The 24,648-nt window shown below is 43.5% G+C and overlaps 1 protein-coding gene across 1 annotated transcript; it reads left to right on the top strand.

Moving 5' to 3' along the window:
* The first annotated feature begins 2,266 nt into the window (after window positions 1-2,266).
* Window positions 2,267-5,388, top strand: LOC105893254 (coiled-coil domain-containing protein 122). The gene is made up of 5 exons (XM_042702948.1): window positions 2,267-2,393; window positions 2,919-3,022; window positions 3,466-3,864; window positions 4,544-4,660; window positions 4,926-5,388. Exons 1-5 carry the CDS (start codon window positions 2,354-2,356, stop codon window positions 5,094-5,096), a joined length of 831 nt encoding a protein of 276 aa, XP_042558882.1. The 5' UTR covers window positions 2,267-2,353; the 3' UTR covers window positions 5,097-5,388.
* The last annotated feature ends 19,260 nt before the right edge of the window (window positions 5,389-24,648 follow it).

Below are 24,648 nucleotides of genomic sequence, written 5' to 3'. Positions count from 1 at the left end.
CGCCAATATATGATTTGTTATATTTATTGCTAACAGATGTTTTCAGAACTGAAATGGACAAAGTCATGAGCTGAGGTAGAATGAATCACATTACCACCTGCTCATATGGAGTAAAGTCTTTAGCACATTAGCTAATTACACACTATGATTACTTTTCCCAAAGACTGAGGGTAACACAAATCATTATGTCAATGCAGTGAACACAGTTTTGCCTCGAGAATGTAGAGAGTAACTTTGTTTTTCGTGAGAGGCGGCTATGTCAGCAAAACTGTGAGATCTGGATGCCATAAAGCTGGAATAAACTCACAGCCTTCGGTTTTACAAGACCACTGCAGTCAGCAAGAAATAATGAATCTGACTCAGGGTGATTTGGTAGTCTTTTCTTACACAGACAGTCTTAGTTAATCATTTGCTGTCTCTGGGGATTTTGTTTATGATGATGAAGTAATTCATATTCAATTATGGATTCATTTCAGAGTATACAGTATGGCATAGTAGCATAATTATTTGTTTTCATGACATGTCCCAAACCGCCCTTCAATGCTCGCATGCACGCACACACACACACACACACACACGCACACATAGTTTTACATAAACCCTTAAATTAGTCATCAGTCAGGCATTTACCCTTGTTCCAAAAAAAATCATCTCACATAAAGACCCTGATGAAGATGATGAAGCATGAGGCTCTATCATAAAACTGATAAACCAACATTATGGAGTTTTGGTCTATACCTTGCGAGCTAAATATCTAAAAATCAAAACACTGAGAAATCACTGAGAAAAGCTTGTTCACATGCTCACTGTTAACATGCTAACTGGCATCTTTTGGCGATATAGTTAACAATGTGGTGCTCTGAAGGCTTTTCCTACATGTTCTCCAGGTGTTCTGTCCCAGGTGTTCTGTCCCAGACCAGAGAACTACGCATAGCTAGTGGGAACAATAGGTGTGTTTATCTGTCCTTCACATGACCATATACCATCACAATTAATTTGAAGATGATACCAAAACGTGCCTCAGAAAGTGACAAATTGTTGCCTAGTTTTATTTTAAATATGGCCAAGTCCAGCACCACGGACAGCTCCTATATTAATCATTATATTGGGATCGCTAGGGCAACTACAACTCAATTATGCAGGAATTGTCATGTGTCATACAATGTGACTTAAAAATCCTTGTAAGGAAAAGTAAGCTATACAAAGACTGCAAATTATAAGCACTGGATGAAATGTCCACACAATGAAAAAATGTAAAAAGATAAAGACCACCGAAGGCAAAACATTTTATGAAAATTGTGTCACATCACAATCACATCACAGATTTGACTGAAAGTGTAATTCAAAGTGAAGTATAAAGATAGATTTAGTCTGCTGGCTTGGCCATAAGGGGAGATGCATTTTCATCTAGTGCAAAGACAGTAAAATACATGAAACCACGTAATAATGTTGATAAATAACATGATGTCTATGCATACCCGCACTTGAGGGCATGGCCTATTTTTCACATGCTTCCCTTCATCAGATATTTTGTGGAATATTTTAATGAGGTATTTTGTCTTAATCTACTGTAGAACGCTGTGTAATGTAATTGTGTAGCATTCCAGGGAGAGGTAAAGAGACCAAATAACCTTGCTTTTAAGCCTTTGGCTATGGGAAGCCTTCATCTATGTCTCAAACCAAATCCAAGGGATGAGTCACAATGGAAAAACGGAAATCTTACAAAAGGTTCATGACTCCAGTCTCGACTCGGAACACAAGCACAGACAGAGTGAAATCACAATTAAATCAACAAGCCCTTCAAACGAACAACGCCTTGCTGCACTGCTGAGATTTACGATGAAATAAATCTTCCCCCTGGGGGAGGAACTGGCTGGTTTTGCACCCTGACTTTGAAAAACACCAGTGTGGATTTCAAGTGGAGCCAGTGCAGAGTACAAAGGCAAATGTAAACATCCAGGATAGACATTTTAACTGTCATCTCCCACGAACCACAAAGTGTAGACAACTGTGCAAATATTTCCACCACTCAGTACTTCACACAGAGAAGGGACACATGGTCAAGGATGACCATGTAAATCACTAGATTAACGAAGCATTTATACCTTTGTCTAGTCTTTGTAAGGCCTTTTTGGTAGCTTTTATTAATACTTTTTTATTAGCCTACTGGTTGTGCCAATGGTTTATATTATAATAAATAGTAATCATCACAATAATAAAAGACACAGCTTCACCATGTCGACAGTTCTTACTTCCTGTCAAGAGATTCTACATAGTCTAATCACCCTAACTTCACAATTTATATTCTAGAATCGTAAGCCACTCGTCCTTGCAGCACTCTGCACGAGCCATCATGGAGTGCATCATGGTGAACAAGGACAATGTTGGTGATGGTAAGTGACCAAAAATGTTGAAACTTGAATAATGTACAGCAACTACTGTAGGCCTGAAATCTGTATTACGGTGTGGTAAAGTTTACAATTTGTAAAGGCCTGCGCTAAATTAGGCCTACTGAAATAAATAAATAAACAAGTAGTGAATGGCAAGGCTGACAAGCTACTAATAGCCAGTTAGCATTAGCTTATCTTGACAGACATTGTTCAGTCAGTTAGTAATGAACTACTTTTACTTTACGATTTTTTCTGACCACGTTTTGTATTAGTAAAATATATTACCCATCGGTTACTGACTGCGCCTCAGTGCTGGGCTATTCATAAGATAATCTTGTCAGTTACATAACTAAGTCACATTGTTCTGTTCTACTACTGTCTAGTTCTGCTACAGTCTTATTAGCCTAGCACTGTCTCTATCTTTCAGTTGCTAAGGTAACACTTTTTCACGATGTAATTGTACCGTGTAAACCTGTGCACACATTTTAGAAAATAATTAATGTAATAAGGTATCTAACTTCTATCCAGAGAGGCAGCTTTCTCTCATGGGAACTCTTGAGGAGGTCTCCCTGCAGGGAGAGGTTCAAGCCAACGAACTGAAGGAAAAGCAACAAACACTGAAAGCTTTGCAGGTTAAGTTACTGGACATGCACTACAAACCTACTGTACCTTAGCTAATTAGCTAATCCATGGCCGTTTTGTACCACTTCCACTACTATGGCTACTAAAACTAACATTATTATTTCGGCTATTTGTATTACTGTATATATTCCTCATTGTCAACAAACCTATGCCAATAGAGATGGTATGGTGGGCTATCCAAATGAAGTGAATCATAACGATAATATTTCTTTAATACTGAAAACATAGCTTGAAATTAGGAAATTTAAACAGCTGGAAGACGTAACAGCAAATAGGACTGATTAGAGTGAGCAATAAAGTACTTAAAGGACACTGGTGGACCAACATGGAATGAAAGATAGATGCTGGTCTTTACCTGCTACACAAACATACAAATTGTAAGCCATCAATAACTCGGTTGTTTATTTATTTATTTATTTATTACACAAAACAGGACACACTCTCAGACCAGAAGAGTATTTGTGAGGCTGTTGAGCTTGAGCTGAAAAATTCAGACAGGCAGCTTAATGGCTTGCTGTGTGAGATTAAGCAGATCAAACGTCGCAACAGCAGCCTGGAGTCACAGTTGCATGAAATCAACTCGGAAAACATGAAACTGCAGCTCCAGATTCAGGAGCAGGAGGAGAGCCAGCAGTCCTCACTGGCTAGTTACAACGCCTACAGAAACAAGATGGAGGATCACAAAATGGCAATCGCTGAGGCAGAGAGCCAGATGCCTATATACAAGGAACTGATGGAGGCAAGAGAGCTGGTCAAACGGCTCAGAGAAAAACGAGACGCTCTTGAGATGGATTTACAGAACCCAGAGGGACAAGCTGCCAAAGAGGCCCAAGTGGGTGTAATGATGTTCTCTTGGCAATCCATTTTTTTTTCATGTTCTTTTCTCACCCTGTTCAACTTGTCTGGTTTAGTTAACTTTACCTTTTTATCTGTTGTAATTTCTCTCCAACTTTCGGGTGAAACTTGAATCATTGGAATTCTTTTTTTAAATAGCTACCCTCTAGGCCACACCCTACACTCCAGACACCCTTTAATGGGATTTACAGCATCAGAGGTGTATTTAAACAAGTGAGCTCCTTAGTTTGCAGAGTAGAGAAATGATCACAATGCTTTTACTATACTTTACATTGGGAATTTAGTAGAAATGGCAAAAAGACAACTGAAGGATTGCTTCAGTTCAACCCCTGAATACTATTTGTGAATATTTATGAACAGTAGAAATGTGATAATCAGGTGATAATCAGAACACATAATAACCAGAGCCCATAATCCTACATCTGGGTCACTATGGTAACATACCGGCCTTCGGTTCTTCCGGCACTGAAGTTGGCAGCAGCCTTAAAAGTCCAAAACTGGAAGGTTTTCAAACATATTCTGCCCAGACATGTAATGGCTTCAATTACACCCGTGCAGAGCTCAGACTAACAAAGGAGAAAAGGAACATAAATAAAGGAAGGGAGGATGCACTTACATTACATTGCGTAATGGAAAGGAACGTTGTGTTTCTACAGCACAAGATTGATGACTTAGAGCGGCAAGTATCAGCAAAAAGGGAGATGGTAGAGGAGAAACAGGCATTTCTGCAGAACGAACAGGAGGTCCATGCACAGCTAAGGAGGGATATTGAGGTACTTGAAACAGATGCATTGGTTCTGATGCAGTGATGTTCATTATTGGATTAGGATTTAACAGCTGAATAATGCATGAATATGTTTGTGTTCTGTATATAATCATTAGAATTTGTGTGACACACTGACAGAAATCTGATAAATAACACAAAACACAAAGACTTTATTAAAACTGCATCTTTGGGTGATGGTCAGATGCATAAAGGATGGACAGATAGGCACAGATCCATACCTTCTCAACCCCCCCCCCCTACTTCCTCACCAGATCCAGAACAGAAGATATGACGCCAGAGTGAAGCGGCTCCGCTGCCAGCTGAGCAAGGCCCAGTCCAACCACAGGTACATAATCAGCGACATCAAACGCATGGAGGATGAGATGGAGGAGCTGACAAGACAGGTGGAGGAGACGGAGGAGGCATCACTCCAGCACCACTAGGCATCACTCTAGGCCTGGTTGGTGTCCTCAGGTGCGAATGTTATTTAAACAATTAAGTGTATGCATCTCTATTGTGTGTGTTAATTATTTCTATAATGTGTGCCTCTGTGTGTGGGGGTTGGGGGGGGGGATAAGTTATGCTTAAAAGTTCATGTTGCAGACTTGTTCAAGTTTGGTAGTTGTAATGCGGATAATTTTAACATTTTACATTTATGGAGTTGAATATGTTTATATGTTGAATATACATTTTTTTATATATATTTAAAAATATTAAAATCTTTCACTCTTACAATTTCCCCAAAAATATATTCACTCTGTGTACTTGAGTACCACAGTTTGTATTCTATAATTCTCAGAGTTTAGATGGCTGCTAAATTCTGAAGAATGGCCACTGGGTGGCAGTAGTGTCAACCACATGCCTCTTCTTTTTACCAGAGATGCTTTGTTTCCCAACAAATGCGAGTCTATCTTGGAAACAAGCAAACAGACGATGGCTTTATTTGTTCCTCACAATGCAGTCCTGATATTCTAAATTACTTTCTCTTGTAGATCATCAATGTTGTTAAGGTACTTTGTTTTTGTGTGTTGTGAGTGTGTTGTGTTTCAGCTGCGGCCTTATGTATGTGTACAGCAATTGTACACAGATTGGCCTCTTGAAACTTGGTAGAAAGAACAGACTTAACACACATGTAGTCACTGTATCCGCAGACAGTGATGTAGTCATAATTCATAATTGCCATCAAGCTCATATTTTACATACGATGTAGAACAGGCAGAAACAATGTCACTGAAATTAATATTTGAGGATAAACATTGAACTGAAACAGTTTGATTGACATGATCACAGACGTCAAATTGCTCCTGGTGAATTGAAGAGATAATCTGACAGACAGTTCCTGTGGAGTCTTCATTACCAAACCACCATTGGCTAGTTTTCTTTTTGGCAAGGACATGAACTTTTGAAACAAACGAATAATTCTATTCTCTCTCATCACTCCAGACCATATCTCTCATCACTCCAGGCCATAGATAGATAGCTGGAAAGAATCACATCTGATCAAATTGTAACTTCCATGCATGTGTGTCTGCCTGTGTGTGTTTTGCCTTATTTGTGTGTGCCTGTCCATTGTTTTGGAGCCAGGGGCCACTTGAGCTCCAACTGCAGTGAGTGCATGCAACGTTCTACTGAGCCATAGGGTATGACCCATAAATCCGGCACATGGAATGCTCTAATTCTATGGAATGACCCTAGGCCTCTGTGACATCGGTTGGAACTTTGAATAGGTAAATGTTCTTAATACACTCCCCATTAAGAACTGTCTGTACAGCAGCTAGGAAATCGCAAGATTGATGACTAAGCAAAAAAGGAGTTTGACACTTGATTGATGACTGATGACTGAGTTTTGAGTGTTTACTGTAAATACTGTTGTTGACCATTCAAAGTCTGTGTGGTGCAAAAGCACTGTGAGTTAACCACGCAATGCTGTATTCCTGCTGCATTATCAGAATCAGAATCAGAATTATTTTTATTGGCCAAGTATATTTTCACATACAGGAAGTTTACTTGGTGTGGTTGGTGCATAGGACATACAACAACAATATATATAAGTAGAACAAAGTATTTACCGAAAACGTACAAATATTAACAAAATAGAAAAATGTGTATGATGATTCCCTGTCAGTCAGCTTCTCAGCGTTACTTGGTATCATGTGGCGTGTAAGTTGTTGGCTTGAGAAAGCAAACAGCTGCTTACCGTACACAGTACAGAGTGTACCAAACCATCTAACTGACTCCACCTGTAACTGAACTGGCAGCATACCTACTGAAGTCATGTATAAAGCAGCCAGGGAGGTCATGTCCAGTCAAACACACATTCTCACTGTACGATAAGTCACTTTCAATTAAGGCATCTGCTTAACTGCAGAAGAGTTGGGCAACTATCCCAGACCTGCCAGTACTGTCAGTGCCAGATCAGGAGCAGATCACAACCAAATCCACCCAGTATCCTGTGCAATCTTGACTCCTGTCTTCCACCTCATTGGCTGGCTGAGCGTATATGCACTGACATTCTCACTGAGTCTCTAATGAGGGCGCGATGTGCTAGTTTGGAGAATCCCCAGCATCTGTTGCTGTGTGGTGCTTCTTCCGTTCCCGCCAGTATGTGTTTGGCCCTGAGATGGTTTTTTTTTACTGCGTTCGGAGCCCCAGGCCACTTCTGTACTTTAGCGAACTGTCAGATCACCCTCACACACAAACACACACACACACGCACGCATACCCCTCCTACTCCATCTTACTCACACACTCACATCACTAGCCATGTTTTACTACTATCTCATGACATTTACTTTCTTTCTACATAACACATATCCCTCTGATACACCCCGAGTGTAGATATCGCAATATATGGGTGCCCTTTACATGCTAACATGCAAATTTGCTAATTTGCCTTTGAACGTTATGTAAATGTAATGCTACTTTCAACTATCCGGCATTCCAACAGTCTTTGCGTGTCGCTTTGAGGAGATTTATGTGTGAGAGTAACTCCTGATATCTCATCTAAGAAGACAACACAGATAATGATGACAGAAAATGATAGATATTTAGTACTGTGAAACCATGGCTCAGTGCTCATGCTTGAAAGGGTCTGTCATCTTAAATGACCAGGAGTCTGAGATTAGGTCTTCAAAACCCACCCAAAATTTCAGGCAGATGTGTTGTGGTTGCACACATTTGAAAAGGTGCAGGAAATGCTTTGAATTTATTGTTTCTTAAAGAACTTGTACACATCTGGAAAGGTATATACAGTGTCATACCACAGTAGAAGAAAATATCACCGGATGTCGACAAATTAAATACTTGACAAGGGGAGCATGGACATGATGCTTTGGACACAAGCTCAACAGTGACACACTGGGAACGCGTTGACCTTCTACGTAATTTTCTGCACATAGTTGATTTATTGATGATTGGTTGATTGTTGTGGGGCTCTGATTTATGTGATGTTAAGTGCACCTCCCCACACCTGGATTCTTAAACATTAACAGTCACACTTTTCTCAGTCTGTCATATCTGCAGCAGTTCAGAGATATTACTAAAGAAGCAAATTATAGTATCTGTGTTAATACAGGATATAGTCTGGGCTAATCCAGACCTTGATAGTTTGTGTTTGAGAGTTAGTAGAAGAGTCCTGTAGTATAGGCAAGGCAAGGAGCATTTATTTATATAGCACAATTCATACACAATGGTAATTCAAAGTGATTTACAAATTTGCAGATAAAAGAACATAGAAATATAAGAGATTAAAACAGTAAAGTATAATAAAGAGGAGAGTTCCCTCGTTCTCATTGTCTGAATTGTGTGTCTTTATGGGTGAGAATAGGACAATAAAATAGAGATTAAATGGTTAGATTAGATCTCTAAAGATGTACAGTATACAACAGAAGTGAGTACTCTTCTGTGCAATATCACTTAAATGTCAAGTGATTCAAAATTGTATCACCTCTCAATAATTGCATTATTTCTGTTGACAAGTAGGGTATTTTCTCTTATGAACACTCAAAGACAGATACTTTAGAAAGACTACATTAAAAACACAGACCTCAAAGTAGAAACTCAATGCAACAAGAGAATATACCTGTGATCATTGACTCACAAGTTAGAAAACCTGTGATAACTGAAACTAAATTGAGTACAAATTGATTGATTTCCAATTAATCTAATTGCATGAACACGGGTATAAAATGACCGGTGAACACCAGGACCTTTTGGGCATATGGGCTGTGTCTGTAAGCATGTTTGGCAAATCTGGCCAGGACTCGGCAGTGAATACATATGGAGCTTGTAAATGATATGGAGCTTAGTGTAATAATATGGGGCTGCATGAGTGTAAAAGGTGTTTGGGAGATGACCTCTATAGAAAGAGGATAGATAGAGATAGATATATCAAAATACTGGCAGATGCGTTGTCTCCAGAGCTTTGGCAGAAGAGGAATATTCCAGCATGATATCCAAGGCACACTACCAAAACCATGCATGAGTTTCTAAACTCTGACCTGGCTAAGCATGTCACCTGACGATAGAACACCTCAGGGGTATTTTAAGGAGAAAGGTAGCGCAACACAAACTCTTTAGCAAAGAGCAGCTGAAAAATTGTCTCTGAACAATGGAAGAACACCCTCCAGAAATGTATGCAACACTGGTATACTCCATGCCGAGGAGGTTTTGAGTTTGCCATCAACAATAAAGGTGGATATACTAAGTTTTGAGAAAATAAAGATTTGAATCTCAGTAATGAAAGGTTGTACTGACTTGTTCCTTTACGTTCCTACTGTGGGGCATTTTCAATATAGTTAATCTAAATGGTTAGTTTTTAGTTTCAGAGCCCTACTGTTCAACTTTGAAGTAATGCAATTGCTGTAAGGTGATACTTTTTTTAATCATTTAAGTGATCTTGCTCAGGGTGTAGTCACTTCTGTTGTATACTTTAGTGGGCAGCAGGGTGACCCAAGAATGGTAGTGGCCAGGATTTTCAAACTCTGGAATCAAGTGGAGAATGGTGGAACTTTATGCCCAGAACCATTCCAGACATCATCTCTCTCAAGTGTCCTTTTTTCCCCCTTTTCTCCCAGACACAAGAGCAGTCTCTCTTTTTCCGTTAGTGGAAAAGGCTGCTTGTGGTGTCTTCAGAAGTTCAGTCATTTACTTTCGGCTGACAGGAAATGTACAAACTTCTCTGCTTGCCAAGTCTATCATTGGCGTTGCCAGGGTAACGGCTCTGCAGGCTCGCCGACGGTGCCTTGACATTTGCCAATGTGAACAATGTTTATTTTGAAACCTCTGCTCGCCCTAGTCCCCCACACAAAACATGGTGGACTCAACGGCACAATGGATTGCGGTGTAATCGGAAATGGGAAACTGGTGGGACCTGGGATAAAGGATTACTTGGCCAAGCAACTGAGAGCCAAAACAAATGATCGCTTTCCAGCCCTTCCGATCAGCTGTAGTATTAAGCATCATGTACCGTTTTGGCTATTTGGTTTCCAAATCAGATTACATAATCACTGCTGTGCGTGGCGCTAGTATGTGTTATTGTGTAGCTTGCCGTGTGCCTTATGAGATTGGAGGTGTACCATTTTAGGCTTTCAAAGGCTCCTCAATGACTCACAGATGCTGGAATTTAAATAGAAATTGCGGGATATCTTTATGCCACAAACACACGTTGCTCAGATTACTGAATATAAACTGACAGCCAACAACATTGATGGCTTGCATAACAAACGCGGCAAGACACGGGCCGTGATGTACTGCAGCTGCCAATCACTTAAACCCATGCCAACACCCACCTCTCTCTTTGTCTCTATATAAAAACAGGCCTCTATGTGAAGCCTCCTAAATGAACCTCTCACCTCTAAAGTTGCTGCCTCAGCCACACCTTCATTCATCTCCCCCCTGCCCCCACTCACTCCCTCTGTGCTCCCTCCACCCTCCTGGCGTGGGTATGTATGCCTTTATATTTGTCCTCTGAATCACCACCTGGCCCTTTGAAAAACAGAGTGTGAACAGTGCCTCTTTGAAAGACCTTGCTTAGACAGTTAACCCCTTCACTGACTCCCTCCCTCCTTCTCCCTCCATCTCATCAGAGTCAGACGGAGAGGTCACACCATGGCAGCTATATTTAGGCATGAGGGTGGAAAAGAGAATGTTTGTGTGTGTTTCTGTGCATGGATATGTATGTTTTAGCTAGGAAGAGGGTGGAGGTAGGTATGTTATTAAACATCCTCCCTGAAGCACTGGTATAAGGCGTGCCACGTCAGGAGTGTTTGTGCCACTGGTGAAGTCGGGATGGGCATGACGCCATACTGGAGTAGTTTCACTCTATGAAAACATCTCCAAAAATAGTCCTGAAACTACCGCCACTCCCCTTATGACTGGACTTCTCTGTAAAGGGTTGTGAGTCACAATCCTGACAAATCACAAAGCCCGGGAACACTGATAAAGTATACACACAGATACTGGACTAACCGATATTTGCCTTCACAGCTAGGTTCACACACTAAAATGCTGTTTAAAGAGTGAATGTTTAATATCAATCTTCGTAAAACAGTTCAGTGCAAAAGATCCATCCTCATGGTCACACAAACACACTCAGAGCGTACTACACATGAACACCTAAGTTTACAGGATGTTATATACAGTGCATTCAGAAGGTATTCAGATCCCTTTCACTTTTTGTTGCCGCCTTGTGTTAAAATCGTTTACATTTATTTTCCCCCTCATCAGTCTACATTCAATACCACATAATGACAAACCGAACACAGGATTTTTGAGATTTTTAAATTGTATCAAAAAGGAAAAACTGAAATATCACATCAACATATATTCACACCCCCCCTGGCACTTGAAATGTAGGCCCAGTGCCTCCCATTTCTCTTCTACATCTTCATTGAGGTCTACCTGTGGTACATTTAATTAATTGATTGGTCATGATTTGGAAAGGCACACGCCTATCTACATAAGGTGTCACAGCTGGCAATGCATATCAGAGCAAAAAACAAACTACGAAGTCAAGGGGACTGCCTGCAGAGCTCAGACACATGATTGTGTCGAGGCACAGATCTAGGAAAGGTTACAACTAATTCTGCTGCATTCCCAAGAGCACAGTGACCTCCATAACTCTTAAATGGAAGGAGTTTTGAACAAGCAGGGCGCTTCCTAGAGATGGAGGCCGGGCCAAACTGAGCAATCGGGGGAGAAGGGCCTTGGTAAGAAAGGTGGTCTCCTGTGTGGAGATTGGAGAAACTTCCAGAAGGACAACCATTACTGTAATACTCCACCGATCTGGGCTTTATGGCAGAGTGGCCAGACGGAAGTCTCTTCTCAGTGAAAGTCACAGGGAAGCCTGCTTGGAGTCTGAAAGACTCTCAGATTGTGAGAAACAAAATTCTCTGGTGTAATGAAACCAAAATTGAACTGTGTGACCTCTATTTTAAGCATCATATCTGGAGGAAACCAGGCACCGCTCATGACCTGCCCAATACGGTCCCCATCTGACATTGAGAGGATCTGCAGAAAAGAGTGGCATGAAATCCCCAAATCCAGGTGTACAAAGCTTATTTTGTAACAGAGGCCTCCCACCCCCATCCCTAACGGAAAAGACCACACCCAGGTAATTTTAATGGAGGGGGCATAAAAATAGTGTGTTTGGTTGGAGCACCAACACCGAGGCAGTGACTGTGATAAGTTGCTGACATCAGTAGTGGCACATTAGAGTGAGTGTTTATGTGCCAGGCGGTGACTCAGTAGCTAATAGTGTGCTAACGAGGCCTGTGCTGCTGTGTGGGTACCAGTGTGGCTTACTCTGTGTTTCCTCACTGTCACCATGGTTACTATGAGACCCTGACTGGGCAGTGCCAAAGCTGTGGTGACCCTGTGGTCATTTTGGGGGGTGCTCGTGTCTTAATGTATAGTTGCCGACTGTATTGCGTGAGAGATGAAGACAGCTGGTTGGCGCGCTGTCTGCCGTATTAAATATGTATTACAGCTGCTCCAGTCTGAGTACTGAACGTCCTGTCCTCTCCTGAAAACAGTGCCGCTGTGCGTGCGTGCATGGGTGTGCACGCGCAGACAAATGTATATGTGGAACACAGCCAAAATGCACTATCTGCACAGCAGGGGGGGAAAGCACCGCCCCTAAAACACACATACAAACACATTCACCTCACCAAACGTCCAAGACACGCGTGCACACTCACATGGTAAAGTGTCAGTGACAATGTGAGGTGTCATACATCATTAGAAGTTCCAGTACCTCTCTCAAATAAATTCTCTGTCAATCTACTGTGGACACTTGCTGACAGTGCAAAGATTGACGATCTGTGTGGTACTGTGGAGTTGAAGTCTGCCTAGTAATGCTGCCATACCACTTGCGTCCATAAGAGGTGCCTGAGGCAATATAATGTGTGTGTGTGTGAGTGTGTCTGTGTTTGCACACATCTTGAGAGAAGTGTTTCTCGTCTGTCCCATCTGCTCTCAACCTCTCCCGTCTCTCTCTCCACGGTCGGTCCTCACTCCCTTCAACCTCTCCTCCCTGCCCTCCCTCGCACTAACGTGAGAAAGCAGAACAGATGAATTATGAATGAAAGAGGCTGGAATGTGGGCCGACCTAGGCTACTGCTCACTCCACCCACACACCCCCCCGCCACACACATACACACACACACACCCTAACCCCCCCACCGCCCCCTCCCTCAAACCAGCCTCACTGCGACAACCTGCAGATAGAACTGCACCCTCCTCTGTTCACACACACACACATGTACACAAACACAGATCCAGCAGGATGCGGTTTTGCACCCACCCCACCCTTATAGACAGGGCTGTGGCAAATCTGGTCAGTATAGCTGGATGAGAACTCACATTAAGCATGCACATGCGTGTACTATATGTTTAACATTTTATATGTTAATTCTGTAAAAGCCTGAAGAGCTGATGTTCTGCTTAACATGGCATCCCTTGTCATCGTTAATTAATGTCAATCCATGTAAAGAAAACAATGTCATAAAACTAAAAACTGGCATATAAGTTTGAACAAATTCATCAGCTAATCAGCCATATCCATAAAACAAACATATGGCTGATTTTCCAAGTATCAAGTGCTTTATCGGCTGTACTTAAATGCACTTACTCTGTGAGTGGGGAACAGAGATGAGTCAGAATGTGAACTATCAGTGATCACATATATACACTCAGACATACAGACATAGAAATGTTCTTCCCTTTTTTTTGTTTGCCGTCTTGAAAGCCAGGATTTTTATAAGCCAGGAAATCCTGCTACAAAGTGTGCCACACACATCCTATCTCACGCTTACATACTATACAATGTTAACATTCACTTATATGTGCTATATGCCCTGTGTCCTTTCCTATGCCTTCATAACCTTCAAGCCGGATCATGGAATGGCTCCCAGTCTGCCCATTATTCAGCACAAATGTCCTCCACAAACTTTCTTTTTTCTTCCTTTCTCTCTCTCTCTCTCTCACACACACACATACATTTACACATTCACACATGCACTCAGTCACACGCATACATTCACACGCATACAACATACATTCAGTCACACACACATACATTCAGTCACACACACACATACATACATTCACACACACATACATTCTTGCGCACCCGTTGCCCTCTGTTCCTCGCACAGTGAACCCCCCCCTCATCACTCATGGTATACATCCTCCCCTATAGCTTACATCATCTGTTCTTTGCACACTGTGTACCCCATACACTATGTCCTCTGCACCTCAAAATCTGATCTTCCCTCACAAAGGAGCTACTCCACAGACCAGCACAGACCAGTACACACACACACACACACACACACAAACTCACACACACAAACAAACACACACACACAAACACACACACACACACGATCACACACACACACAAACACACACAAACAAAAACACACACATACACTCACAGACCCACAGACCCACACACAAACACACACACACACACACACAAACAAACACACAAAAACACAAACAATTCTGTTTGGTTCTCAGGTGGAGCACGGTTTTGTCTCGTCTGGGTCAAACATTGTGTTTGATCATCAAACAATTTAGTGTTTTAAGGATCTGTATCCTGTGGGAATTTTCTTTTTGTTCTATTTTTTTTTCTGCAGCTCTGTTCATGAAATAGACCTGCTTCTTCCTCCCAGTGTCTTTTTAGAATGTGCCATGTCATCTGTCTTTACTAATGACTACGTTCCCCTGTATTTATGCAGTGACCACTGAAAACATTTGACTGAACATAGCTTTCTCTGGCTCCAGTGGAAGAGCACCACAGCCCTTGGGGTGTAGAAGATCTGTAGTAGCCAACCACCCTGATTGTGGAGCTGTTTGTTGTTTGAAGCAGGGAGGGGCAGCGGATCAGAAACCCCACAGGCCGTAGCAGGGAGCCTTTCTGCTCTCGCTTTGATATGAATCTTGTTTGTTTACTACTTTGCATGTGGCCAGACAGTGACGCAGGTAAATCTCTGAGACCTGCCTGACCTTGGCCTACTTAAAGACTGTGTGTGTGTTTGTGTGCGTGTGTGTGTTTGTGTCTATATCTCTGATGTTTGTGTCCAGGCATGTTTACTTGCCCTTTCAGAGGTCGAGTGCATATTTGTGTGTGTTTGCAATTGTGTCTATCTCCACAGGCATGTTTGAACACTATCTGTGGGTTATGTTTATATGTTTGCACACACAGGCATGTATTGTGTGTTGTATTGGGTTGTGCGTCCATGTGTTTGTAATTTTAGGTGCATGTTATGCACGCATGTTATAAGGTTGTCTATCAACAAGCAAGTTTGTGTGTATTCCGTTGTATTTTGCATGTATTGGGTAGGATTATAAATATTCTCGTATACAGTTAATGTTTATGTCACTGGATAAGATTGAGGGTGTGTTTGGTATGCCTCTTAGCATGTTGGTGTGTACTAAATTGGCGTGTTTGTAAATACACACGAGCCTGAATGTGTTTCTTAATGAGTTTACTCTCTCTCTCTCTTTCTCTTTCTCTCTCTCTCTGTGTGTTCATATCAATCTATCTTCCATCAGGCGTGTTTTTGTGCTCTGTCTGTCATCGCCATGAGTGACTGTCCTGAAATGTCTGGTCATGTTGAGCTTGCCTGTGGTTCTCCTTCTAGCCCCTTTCTCTCTGTATGTTCCAGAGTGTTTCTTTGCCGCTCACACACCTGCTGTGGAGCGTGACTCTTCCCCTTGATGCACTGGTGTCCGTTGAATCAGTCAGATAGCGTGACTGCCGCCACTTCCTCTGGCCTTGCAGTGCATTGTGGACTGTGACCACTGGTCGTTCTGTTCCCTCTGCCTGCGGCTCCTGTGTGGCGCGCTGCATGCGCTGCGTTCTTTTGTTCCTTCCACGCGGCTCAGAGCTTCTGCTTTCCCCTCGCCTTGATCACCATTCTCCCGCTCGTCCCATCTTATCTGCCGCGTCACCGTTACCAGGCTGCTCCATAGAGCTCCCCGCTCAAGCGAAACACTGTGTATCCCAGAGATCATACATGTAACGTGCCCCCCTACCCACCCACACATTCACATACATAAAGGTTACATAAGAGGGAACTGAATGTGATTTCCTACACGCTGGGCAATTACTGACTGCACATTGACATGCATAGCATGCCACTTACCCGTCCACATATTACACAGTGTATATACCATTGCGTAACATTGCATACCATTCGCCAAAAAACGCAACGCTGACAGATCTAATTTAATGTAAATTATTAACACAGGGTGCATGCTCTACATGTGTGCATGGTGCCATGTCACATACAAAGAATCACATGTCAGACAAGACAAGACGATTGTCGAATGCACAGCATATGACAATCATGCACAATAACAGATACACAGGCAGCATTCATTTCATACAGATCATGTATAATGGAAATAGTCACGAACATGTTTATTAGTCATGTCTCTCCATGTATAGAGGCATGGTGAATAAACGAGCGGCCAATGTTCCCTGAGCTCTGTGTCTGACTGTCCTAATTGAATTGCAGAGTAAGCAGAAAATTGGAATAAATTGATAGCGCACCTTAATAAATGTGTGCGGTATACAAGGCTTGGGAATGCTGTAAACACGGGTGTGATGTCTCCCTGTGCTGCCTGGAGCACTCTCACTGACAGAGTGTGCATATGTGTGTGTGTGGGACTGCACAGTGTGTGCTAGAACACTGTGTTCCTGACAAAAGCCCCAGACCCCTTTCACTGCCTTTACATCAGAAAGAGGGGGCACCATTGACTCTGGGCTGAGAGAACGAGAGGGAGAAGAGAGGCGAGGAGAGGAGAGGAAAGGGAGGGAGATAGGGGGAGAGATAGAGACTGAAAGAGAGAGAGGGAGAGGGAGAGAGAAAGAGAGATCGGCCCACTTTTCTCGGTGACCTAAATCTTCAGTGGGAGCCACAGTCGGAAGAGCATTTTCAGATCGGTAGCAGACACCCCAGGTTGAAAATCTCTCTTTCTATTTCCTTCTGTCTCTCACGCTATCCATCCTTCTCTCTAGAATCTCTTTCTATCTCTTCTCTTTATATTTCTCTCCGTTTACCTCTCCCCCTCTCCATCATTCTTTCTCATTTTCTTTGTATCGCTCTCTCACTCTTTGTCTCTCTCCCTCTCCATCTTTCTCTCTTACTGTTTCTGCGTCTCCCTCTGCCCTCTTTCTTTCTCAGTATTGCCATCTCTCTCTCACTCTCTCTTTCTCCTACCGCTCTCTCCTCTCTCTCTCTCTCTCTCTCTCTCTCTCTCTCTCTCTCTCCTAGTCACGATCATGTGCCTCAGAGCATCTGTCAGAGGCTGAGCCACTAATTTCCAATCATGACAGATATGCCCGTGCCTCCCTCTGAAACAGTGCCACACAAGCTTAAATAGGACAGAGAGAGAGAGAGAGAAAGAGAGAAGGCACAGACAGACAAAAGGATACAGACAGAGACAGACAGACAGGCAAGCAGACAAGCAGGGGCAGAGAGAGAGAGAGAGAGAGAGAGACAGAAAGAGACAGAGAGAGGGAGAAAGAGAGAGAGAAAGATAGAGGTGGTTCAGATCAATTATGGTTGTGAAAACTGAAGGGCATGCAAAGAGGTGGCAGACAGACAGAAGGACATAGATGTATATGTAGAGATGTCTATGTAGATATGTATACGGTAGATATATGTAAATATAATATGTACATGTGTATATGCATATGATTATGCCTCAGGAAAAGGGGAGAGTTTGTGATATGAACAGGATAGTGGGAGGAGAGGTATAAACCTGAGCGAGAGAAAGGGAGAACTGACTTTGAAGAAAGAGCCTGTTTTTTCCCCCTACACACCCCATAAACAAACAGGATGCTGCCTGATGACTGCCTGAACGCTGACCTTGTGTGTAGGAGTAAAGAGTTTGGTGCATGTTTGTTATGTGTAAGTGCATTTAGCCAGTGACCTTGTGCTTAGCGAGGCTAAGCGTTTAGGAAGAGACTCTCTGGACTCTTGCACCCATTCCCACCCCCAACGCCCCCGCGCCCCGTCCCTTCCCCGTCCCCACGGTGACCTGGAGGAAGTGGGAGGGTTCAGAGAGAGGGAGGGGGTGTCTTGGAGCGGAGGGGACGTGGTGTAATGTACAGTATCAAGCCGAGCTTTTGTCTCCCCTCTGCAGAGAGCCAAACAAGCAGGATAGCAGGGGTTCAGCTACACACACACACACACACACTCACACTCACACACACACACACACACACACACACACACACACACACACACACACACACACACACACACACACACACACACACACAATGAAGCCTACATGAGAGGTGCATGAAGGAAGACTGTTTGGAGAGCAGCACTATCAAAGTGCAGAATAAACATCACTGCTAAGACTGAGCCTTGGATATCCATAGTTATCATCCATTGAATGTGTAACTCACTTTCAAATCAACTAAAACAATAGATTTGTGTGTCTGACAGTGAGCCTGGTTACAATACTCATGTTATACTACACAGGTGATGGCTGTAAATTGCTTTGTCTACCAGATGTGTGTAAATGTGTGTGTGTGTGTGTGTGTGTGTGTGTGTGTGTGTGTATGTGTGTGTGTGTTGTGAACCTTGAGTGTTTAAGTGTTTAAGGCTGAATGCTATGTTAGAAAATATGTGTGAATGTGTGGTGTTTGAGGTGTATTGCCTTGCAGAGTACCAATAACACATATAATGTCAAGAACATGTAGACAGCAGGGCTCCTTCTACCTCAACTCCTCCAACCTCTTACACCTACACCTACACCTACTCCCCCCCCCCCCCCCCCCCCTCCAACACACACACACGGATCAACTCACACACTAAGACTTTAAACTAAATCCATATGGCAAAATCAGTTAAAATCAGACAATCACCATGAGTCGTCCACATGTTCTCACAACATTAGACAGCCTACAGCTCTTCACTGTGACTGTTTCGTACATTCCTTCCAGGTAAACATTTAACTGTCAGATACTGTTTTGTTTGGGAAAATAGAACCCACAGCTTGAGTCTTAGCCAAAGGTTGAAGTTTCTGGCTGGCTATACACTCTAAGCTTTGATTCTAGCACAAGAAAACCTGCCAAAATAAATGTCAACATGTTCAACAGCAGTATCGACGCCACCCTGCAAGTGAAACTTCTTAAATGCTGAGGATGCATGCTAATGCCTGATTGTTATAGACTCCCATTTGTATTCTAAATTCTTCATTCTTGGGAAAGTAGGCTACCTGTTTTTCGTTCTCATACGCTTTTATCTCTCTCTTATAGCTCTTCCTAAATTACTTTACTTTCTGAGTTTATTACTTCTATTACTTTATTACTTTATAACTTCATTATTAAATCTGCCTGTATGTGAGAAATCTGAATTGTCCCAGAATTTAAATTCATCCGTCTTAACAGGGCCTTTCAAGGCTCTCATCCTACAAACCCCCATCTCATTAACTGACCCACCCTTCACATAACCAAACACACACACACACACACACACACACACACACACACACACACACACACACACACACACACACACACACACACAGGACATCTTTCAGAGGCCGCTTCATAGGCACCGCAGCCCTCTCAGCTTCACACCAGTTTTCCGACCATTTACGGATTTGTCGACGGCCCAATTTAAAAAAGAAAAAAGAAAAAGAAAGAAAAACACACACGAAGGACCGCCAGTTAGTTTCCAGGGCAATGGCACCTTGGCACGGGCAGCACCGTCTGAAAAACACACCCAGGAATGTAGGTCAGCTGTCATTCTCCACACTTGTGTATTTTTATTTTTATGACGGCGTAAAAAAGACCCCCTTTCTTGTGCACTGGGTCCTTCCTGTCTCCTGTCATTAGAGGCCGGATCCAGACAGGTGAGGGGAGAGAGGCGTACCTGTGCTTAGCTCCAGCTTTCCAGGTGAACCATATTTTGAAAAACACACCCAGGTGCATTCCACCCACCCGCGGCTTTGAGAATGCTATCTGCTGTGGCGGCAGGGCAGGTCACGTTTTACAGATTAGCACATTCCTTCCTCACATCGCAGAAGTGTTTTTTTTTAGTGGGTTAACGGCAGACATGTTTACATCTCAGTTGTCAAGAGATCTTTAAGGTCATGTTTTGAGCGCTAAAAAAAACCTACTACTTCAGTCAGAGCAAAATCAGGTCTTCCAACCGAGTGACTGTATTTAAAGGCGCACTCCGCCATTCTAATCCAATGTAGTTTTTGTCATTTTCTAGCAAATTGCTCCTCACAGTCCTCTAGCTGCCCGTTCAGTGTGTCTGCAGTCAAAAAAAGCTCCTGTGTTTGTACACAGTCCCGGCACTGTAAATTGGAAACAAACATAGTGGCTCGGACCGAGCCATGAATTATTCCAGCCAATCAACAGGTTGCTTCAGGAGCATGGAAGGCAGAAGTGTAATTTGATTTAACTGTTGAGCTCAAATATCAACGACCAGAATCTCTTTCACCAGAATCGTTGAATGCACCTTCAATGCAGGCAGCAGACGACTCCAAAACAGATCTGGCCCCAATCTGGGACGGATACGTTACAGCTGGGAAGTGCCTAGAAGGGTCTGTCAACCAGTGCATTACGATTCTCACTCCCTTTGAAGTTAGGTGACATTGAGCCTCTATTTAGTGTGTGTGTGTGTGTGTGTGTGTGTGTGTGTGTGTGTGTGTGTGTGTGTGTGTGTGTGTGTGTGTGTGTGTGTGTGTGTGTGTGTGTGTGTGTGTGCGTGTGAGTGTGCCAGCAGGGTTTCATGACCTCTTTTGTCTTCCCCTAGACTACATCCCCGTCAAAACAATCTAAGATCTTCCAAAGCCAGATAGAAAAAAAACACTGCCCATCATACTCTTTCCTGTGTCCCTGAGTAAACAACAAATAAGATGTGCTCAGCTCTGTTGCCCCCCCCCCCTTTCTCTCTTTCGCTCTTCCTACTCCTTTTTCTTTCTCACAGGATGATGGTGTTTTTTTTTTTAAGGAGTCAGGAGGTGGGGGTGTGGGGGTGGTGATGGCAAACACAAACAGGGCATTAGTGTGTAATCCTACCTTCCTCTGTCGAGGGGTATTCGTCTGTCTGGCTGTGTGTCTGCCAGCCAAGGCTTCCTCTGTGTCGTTAGATGTGGCGCACACACAGGTGGACCTGACTGGGCAGACAGTGGCCCTGCAGTGGGGGGGTTTACAAGAGCAGAGGTATTCAACAGGAAGGCTGGGTGTGGCGGGGCAGACACAGATGCAGGAGGGACTACATTGGGTCTGCTGTTGGCTGTATGGAGTCTGGGAGTAAATTGATGGTTTTGGGGGGGTTGGTGTAGGGGAGTGTGGCTGGGTTTAGATGACAGGAGGGTAGTAGGTGGGAGGTGAGGTTGGGCAAGGGCGTTTGTGGATCAGTGCATGTTTGTGTGTCTGTGAGTCTGTGTGTGCGTGTGTGTGTGTGTGTGTCTATCTGTGTGTGTGTGTGTGTGTGTGTGTGTGTGTGCGTGCGTGCGTGTGTGTCTATCTGTGTGTGTGTGTGTACGCTCTGAGGGATGAGTGTCAGTTGTTTTAGGGGTGCTGTTTTAGGGTCCGGCTGGACCTAATCTGATAATCCCAGTTTCTCTCAGGGGGATCACGAGGCTCCCCAGACAGCCTTTGTTCTTGTTTATCTTACTCAGAGGGGGCATGTGCCTGAGCCTGTGTTTGTGGGATGTGTGTGTGAGTGCAGGGTGTGTTAGGATGTGTGAGGGTGAGGGGGTGTATGCATGAGTGTGAAGGTGTGTGTGAGAGAGTCTTTGTAGGTGTGTGTGTGTATTGGTGTGTGAGGGGCTGTATGCATGATTGTGAAGGTGCGTGTGAGAGAGTCTTTAGTGGTGTGTGTGTGTGTGTGTGTGTGTGTGTGTGTGTGTGTGTTTCTCCTCTCAGAGTTTGGCTGGGTGCCCAAACAGTCTCTTACAAAACGCTGATGGTGAAGTACACTGAAGCGAAGTGCCTTTTTTGATGGCCAGACTGAGGGGCAAATGTACGTACGTTGAAGAGCACACCGCAAACAGCGACTCGACCAGTCTGCAGAAAGTGCACGCAATTTACGTTGAATGTACTAAACCTGCGGCTCTCAACGGACGCCACCATCCCTATAACAGAAGTTAGCGGTATTTGCAACTGAAAGGAATCATTGAATCGCTGGCATTAAAACTAAAGTTAAGCGATCCGAAAATAGATATACTGTAAATACTAACAATGTGTCATCAAACAAAGAGATAATATAGAGCAGTAATTCTACGCCACTCAAAAAATACTAGGACTTCAAATCAATAGTGTAGCAGGCAGCTACACATGCTTGGATGAGGGGGGGAAATGGCAAGACATAAATAGGCAAACAAAAGTAAAGGTTGCTTTTAAAATGGTACCAATGAGCGAAACTGGTGCTCAGAATACTGATTCCATCGTTTCTGGAAGTTTCCCCTATGCACGCATCAAACACGCGATCTGAATTACACTTGCTTTAAAAATAAATAAAAAATTGACTGCAAAATAGATGCAAGCTGTCCCCGCAGTTTTCATACATACAACGGAATAGGTTATCAGTCTCTCCTTTTGCCCAAAACCTCCCACTTTTCCCACGACCCTCCCATGAATGCACATGCATAAGTCAGAGATGCGCAACTTGCCATTCTGCATTCCTGTGGCAGGCAGAATGCGGGTTTAACCATGTACGGTTTGTTCGTACATATCATGCCATGTTTTTAAGCGCACATTGCAACTAAATTACGACTAAAATGGTCGCTAAGGTGTTAGTGCATTTGCCCGTGAGAGATAAAAAGAGAGAAACAGAATCCTGCCAAATTGAAGAAAGGAGAAAGAAAGAGAGAGAAAGGAGAAAAGTGAACTTGAGTCTCTGCATCTCCGTCAGCTGGTGCAGGTGGCTGCTGGATGCAGGAACTCTCGGCATGATTTTACATTTGTTTTAATGGAGGACCTGAGCTGAGGTCAGAAAGAGGAACAGGCTTAATGGAGAAGCTGATTGAATCCAGAAACGCTGAGTAGAGCCACTCTAGCCTTCTTCAGTCTCAGCCTCTACCCCTGCTCTGGCCTGTCATGGGTGCTGTGTGGGGAAGGTGGATGAGAGAGGCACAGCAAGGCAGAGCAAGTTTATTTATATAGCTCAGTTCATATACATTGGTAATTCAAAGTTCTTTACAAACGAGCAGATAAAAGAACATAGAAAAGAAGGTCAAGTGTACTGAAACAGTTAAAAGAACCCTGAAAAAGAAAAGATTAAAAAGAGAGGGAGAGAAGGGGAGAGGGAGAGAAGGGGTGAGGGAGGGTGGAGGAGAGAGAAGGGGGATTTAGAGCTGGCATCCCCGGGGGTCGGCCCCGGCAGCTGTCGGGTCTTAGCGGGAAGGGAAGCACTCAGTGGTAGGGTGGAGGCGCGTGACTGCCTGCTCTCACTCGCTGCTGCATCACTGTGGGGGAAAAGTGTACTTATATACACACACACACTCTCTCTCTCTCTAATACACTGACACACACACACACACACACACACACACACACACACACACACACACACACACACACACACACACACACACACACACACACTCTGATACACTTACACACACTCTCTCTCTCTCTCTCTCTCTCTCTCTCTCTCTCTCTCACACACACACACACACACACTCTCTGTCTCTCTTTCGCTCTCTATCGTTCTCTCTCACTCAGACACACACACACACAAAGGCACCCTGGGAAAAAATGATGGGGAGGAAAAAAAGATGATGCAGTTAGGGATGACAAGGCATGTCCTCGCCGGGTGGCACTCAGGCTTGTTTGTGTCCGCACTGCTGGCTCTCCTTCTCTCTCTCTCACACACACACACACATACACAGAAACACACACACACACACAAACACACACAGACACACACACATACACAGAAACACACACACACACAAACACACACACACACACACACACACACACACACACACACACAAACCGAAGAGCCACTCTCTCCTGCAGCAGAGCACCTTACAGTATACACTGTGTGCACCTTATACACACATACAGTGCTTCAACCCATATGGAATGACTGTAAAACCCAGAGACCACTTCATAGTGGAAGTATGTCTTCAGTGTCAGTTGTGTCTGTTAGTGTGTGTGTCTCTGTGTGTGTGTGCCTTCTCTCAGGCGACAAATTACATGAACATTTCAAATTTAGAGTGGAAATTCAACCTGAGATTAACATTCCCAAAGAGAACTCAGGCAAAAAGACACAGATGCCTTCTGCCTCTCTTCACAGTTCTGCCCTTCACACTTATGCACACATGCCCTCGCCCTCACACACCAACACACACTCTCTGACACCAACACACACTCTCTCACACATATCGCACACTTCCTGAGCCATGAACAGACACTTAGAGAGTCTCTCTGCAAAACACTACTCATGAATACTCTCAGGCCCATTAAGAACAACTGTCAGCACTTGTCATTTCTTT

Source organism: Clupea harengus, chromosome 21 (assembly GCF_900700415.2).
Source record: "Clupea harengus chromosome 21, Ch_v2.0.2, whole genome shotgun sequence".
Lineage (NCBI taxonomy): Eukaryota > Metazoa > Chordata > Actinopteri > Clupeiformes > Clupeidae > Clupea > Clupea harengus.
This window is presented reverse-complemented; position numbering and strand designations above follow the sequence as displayed.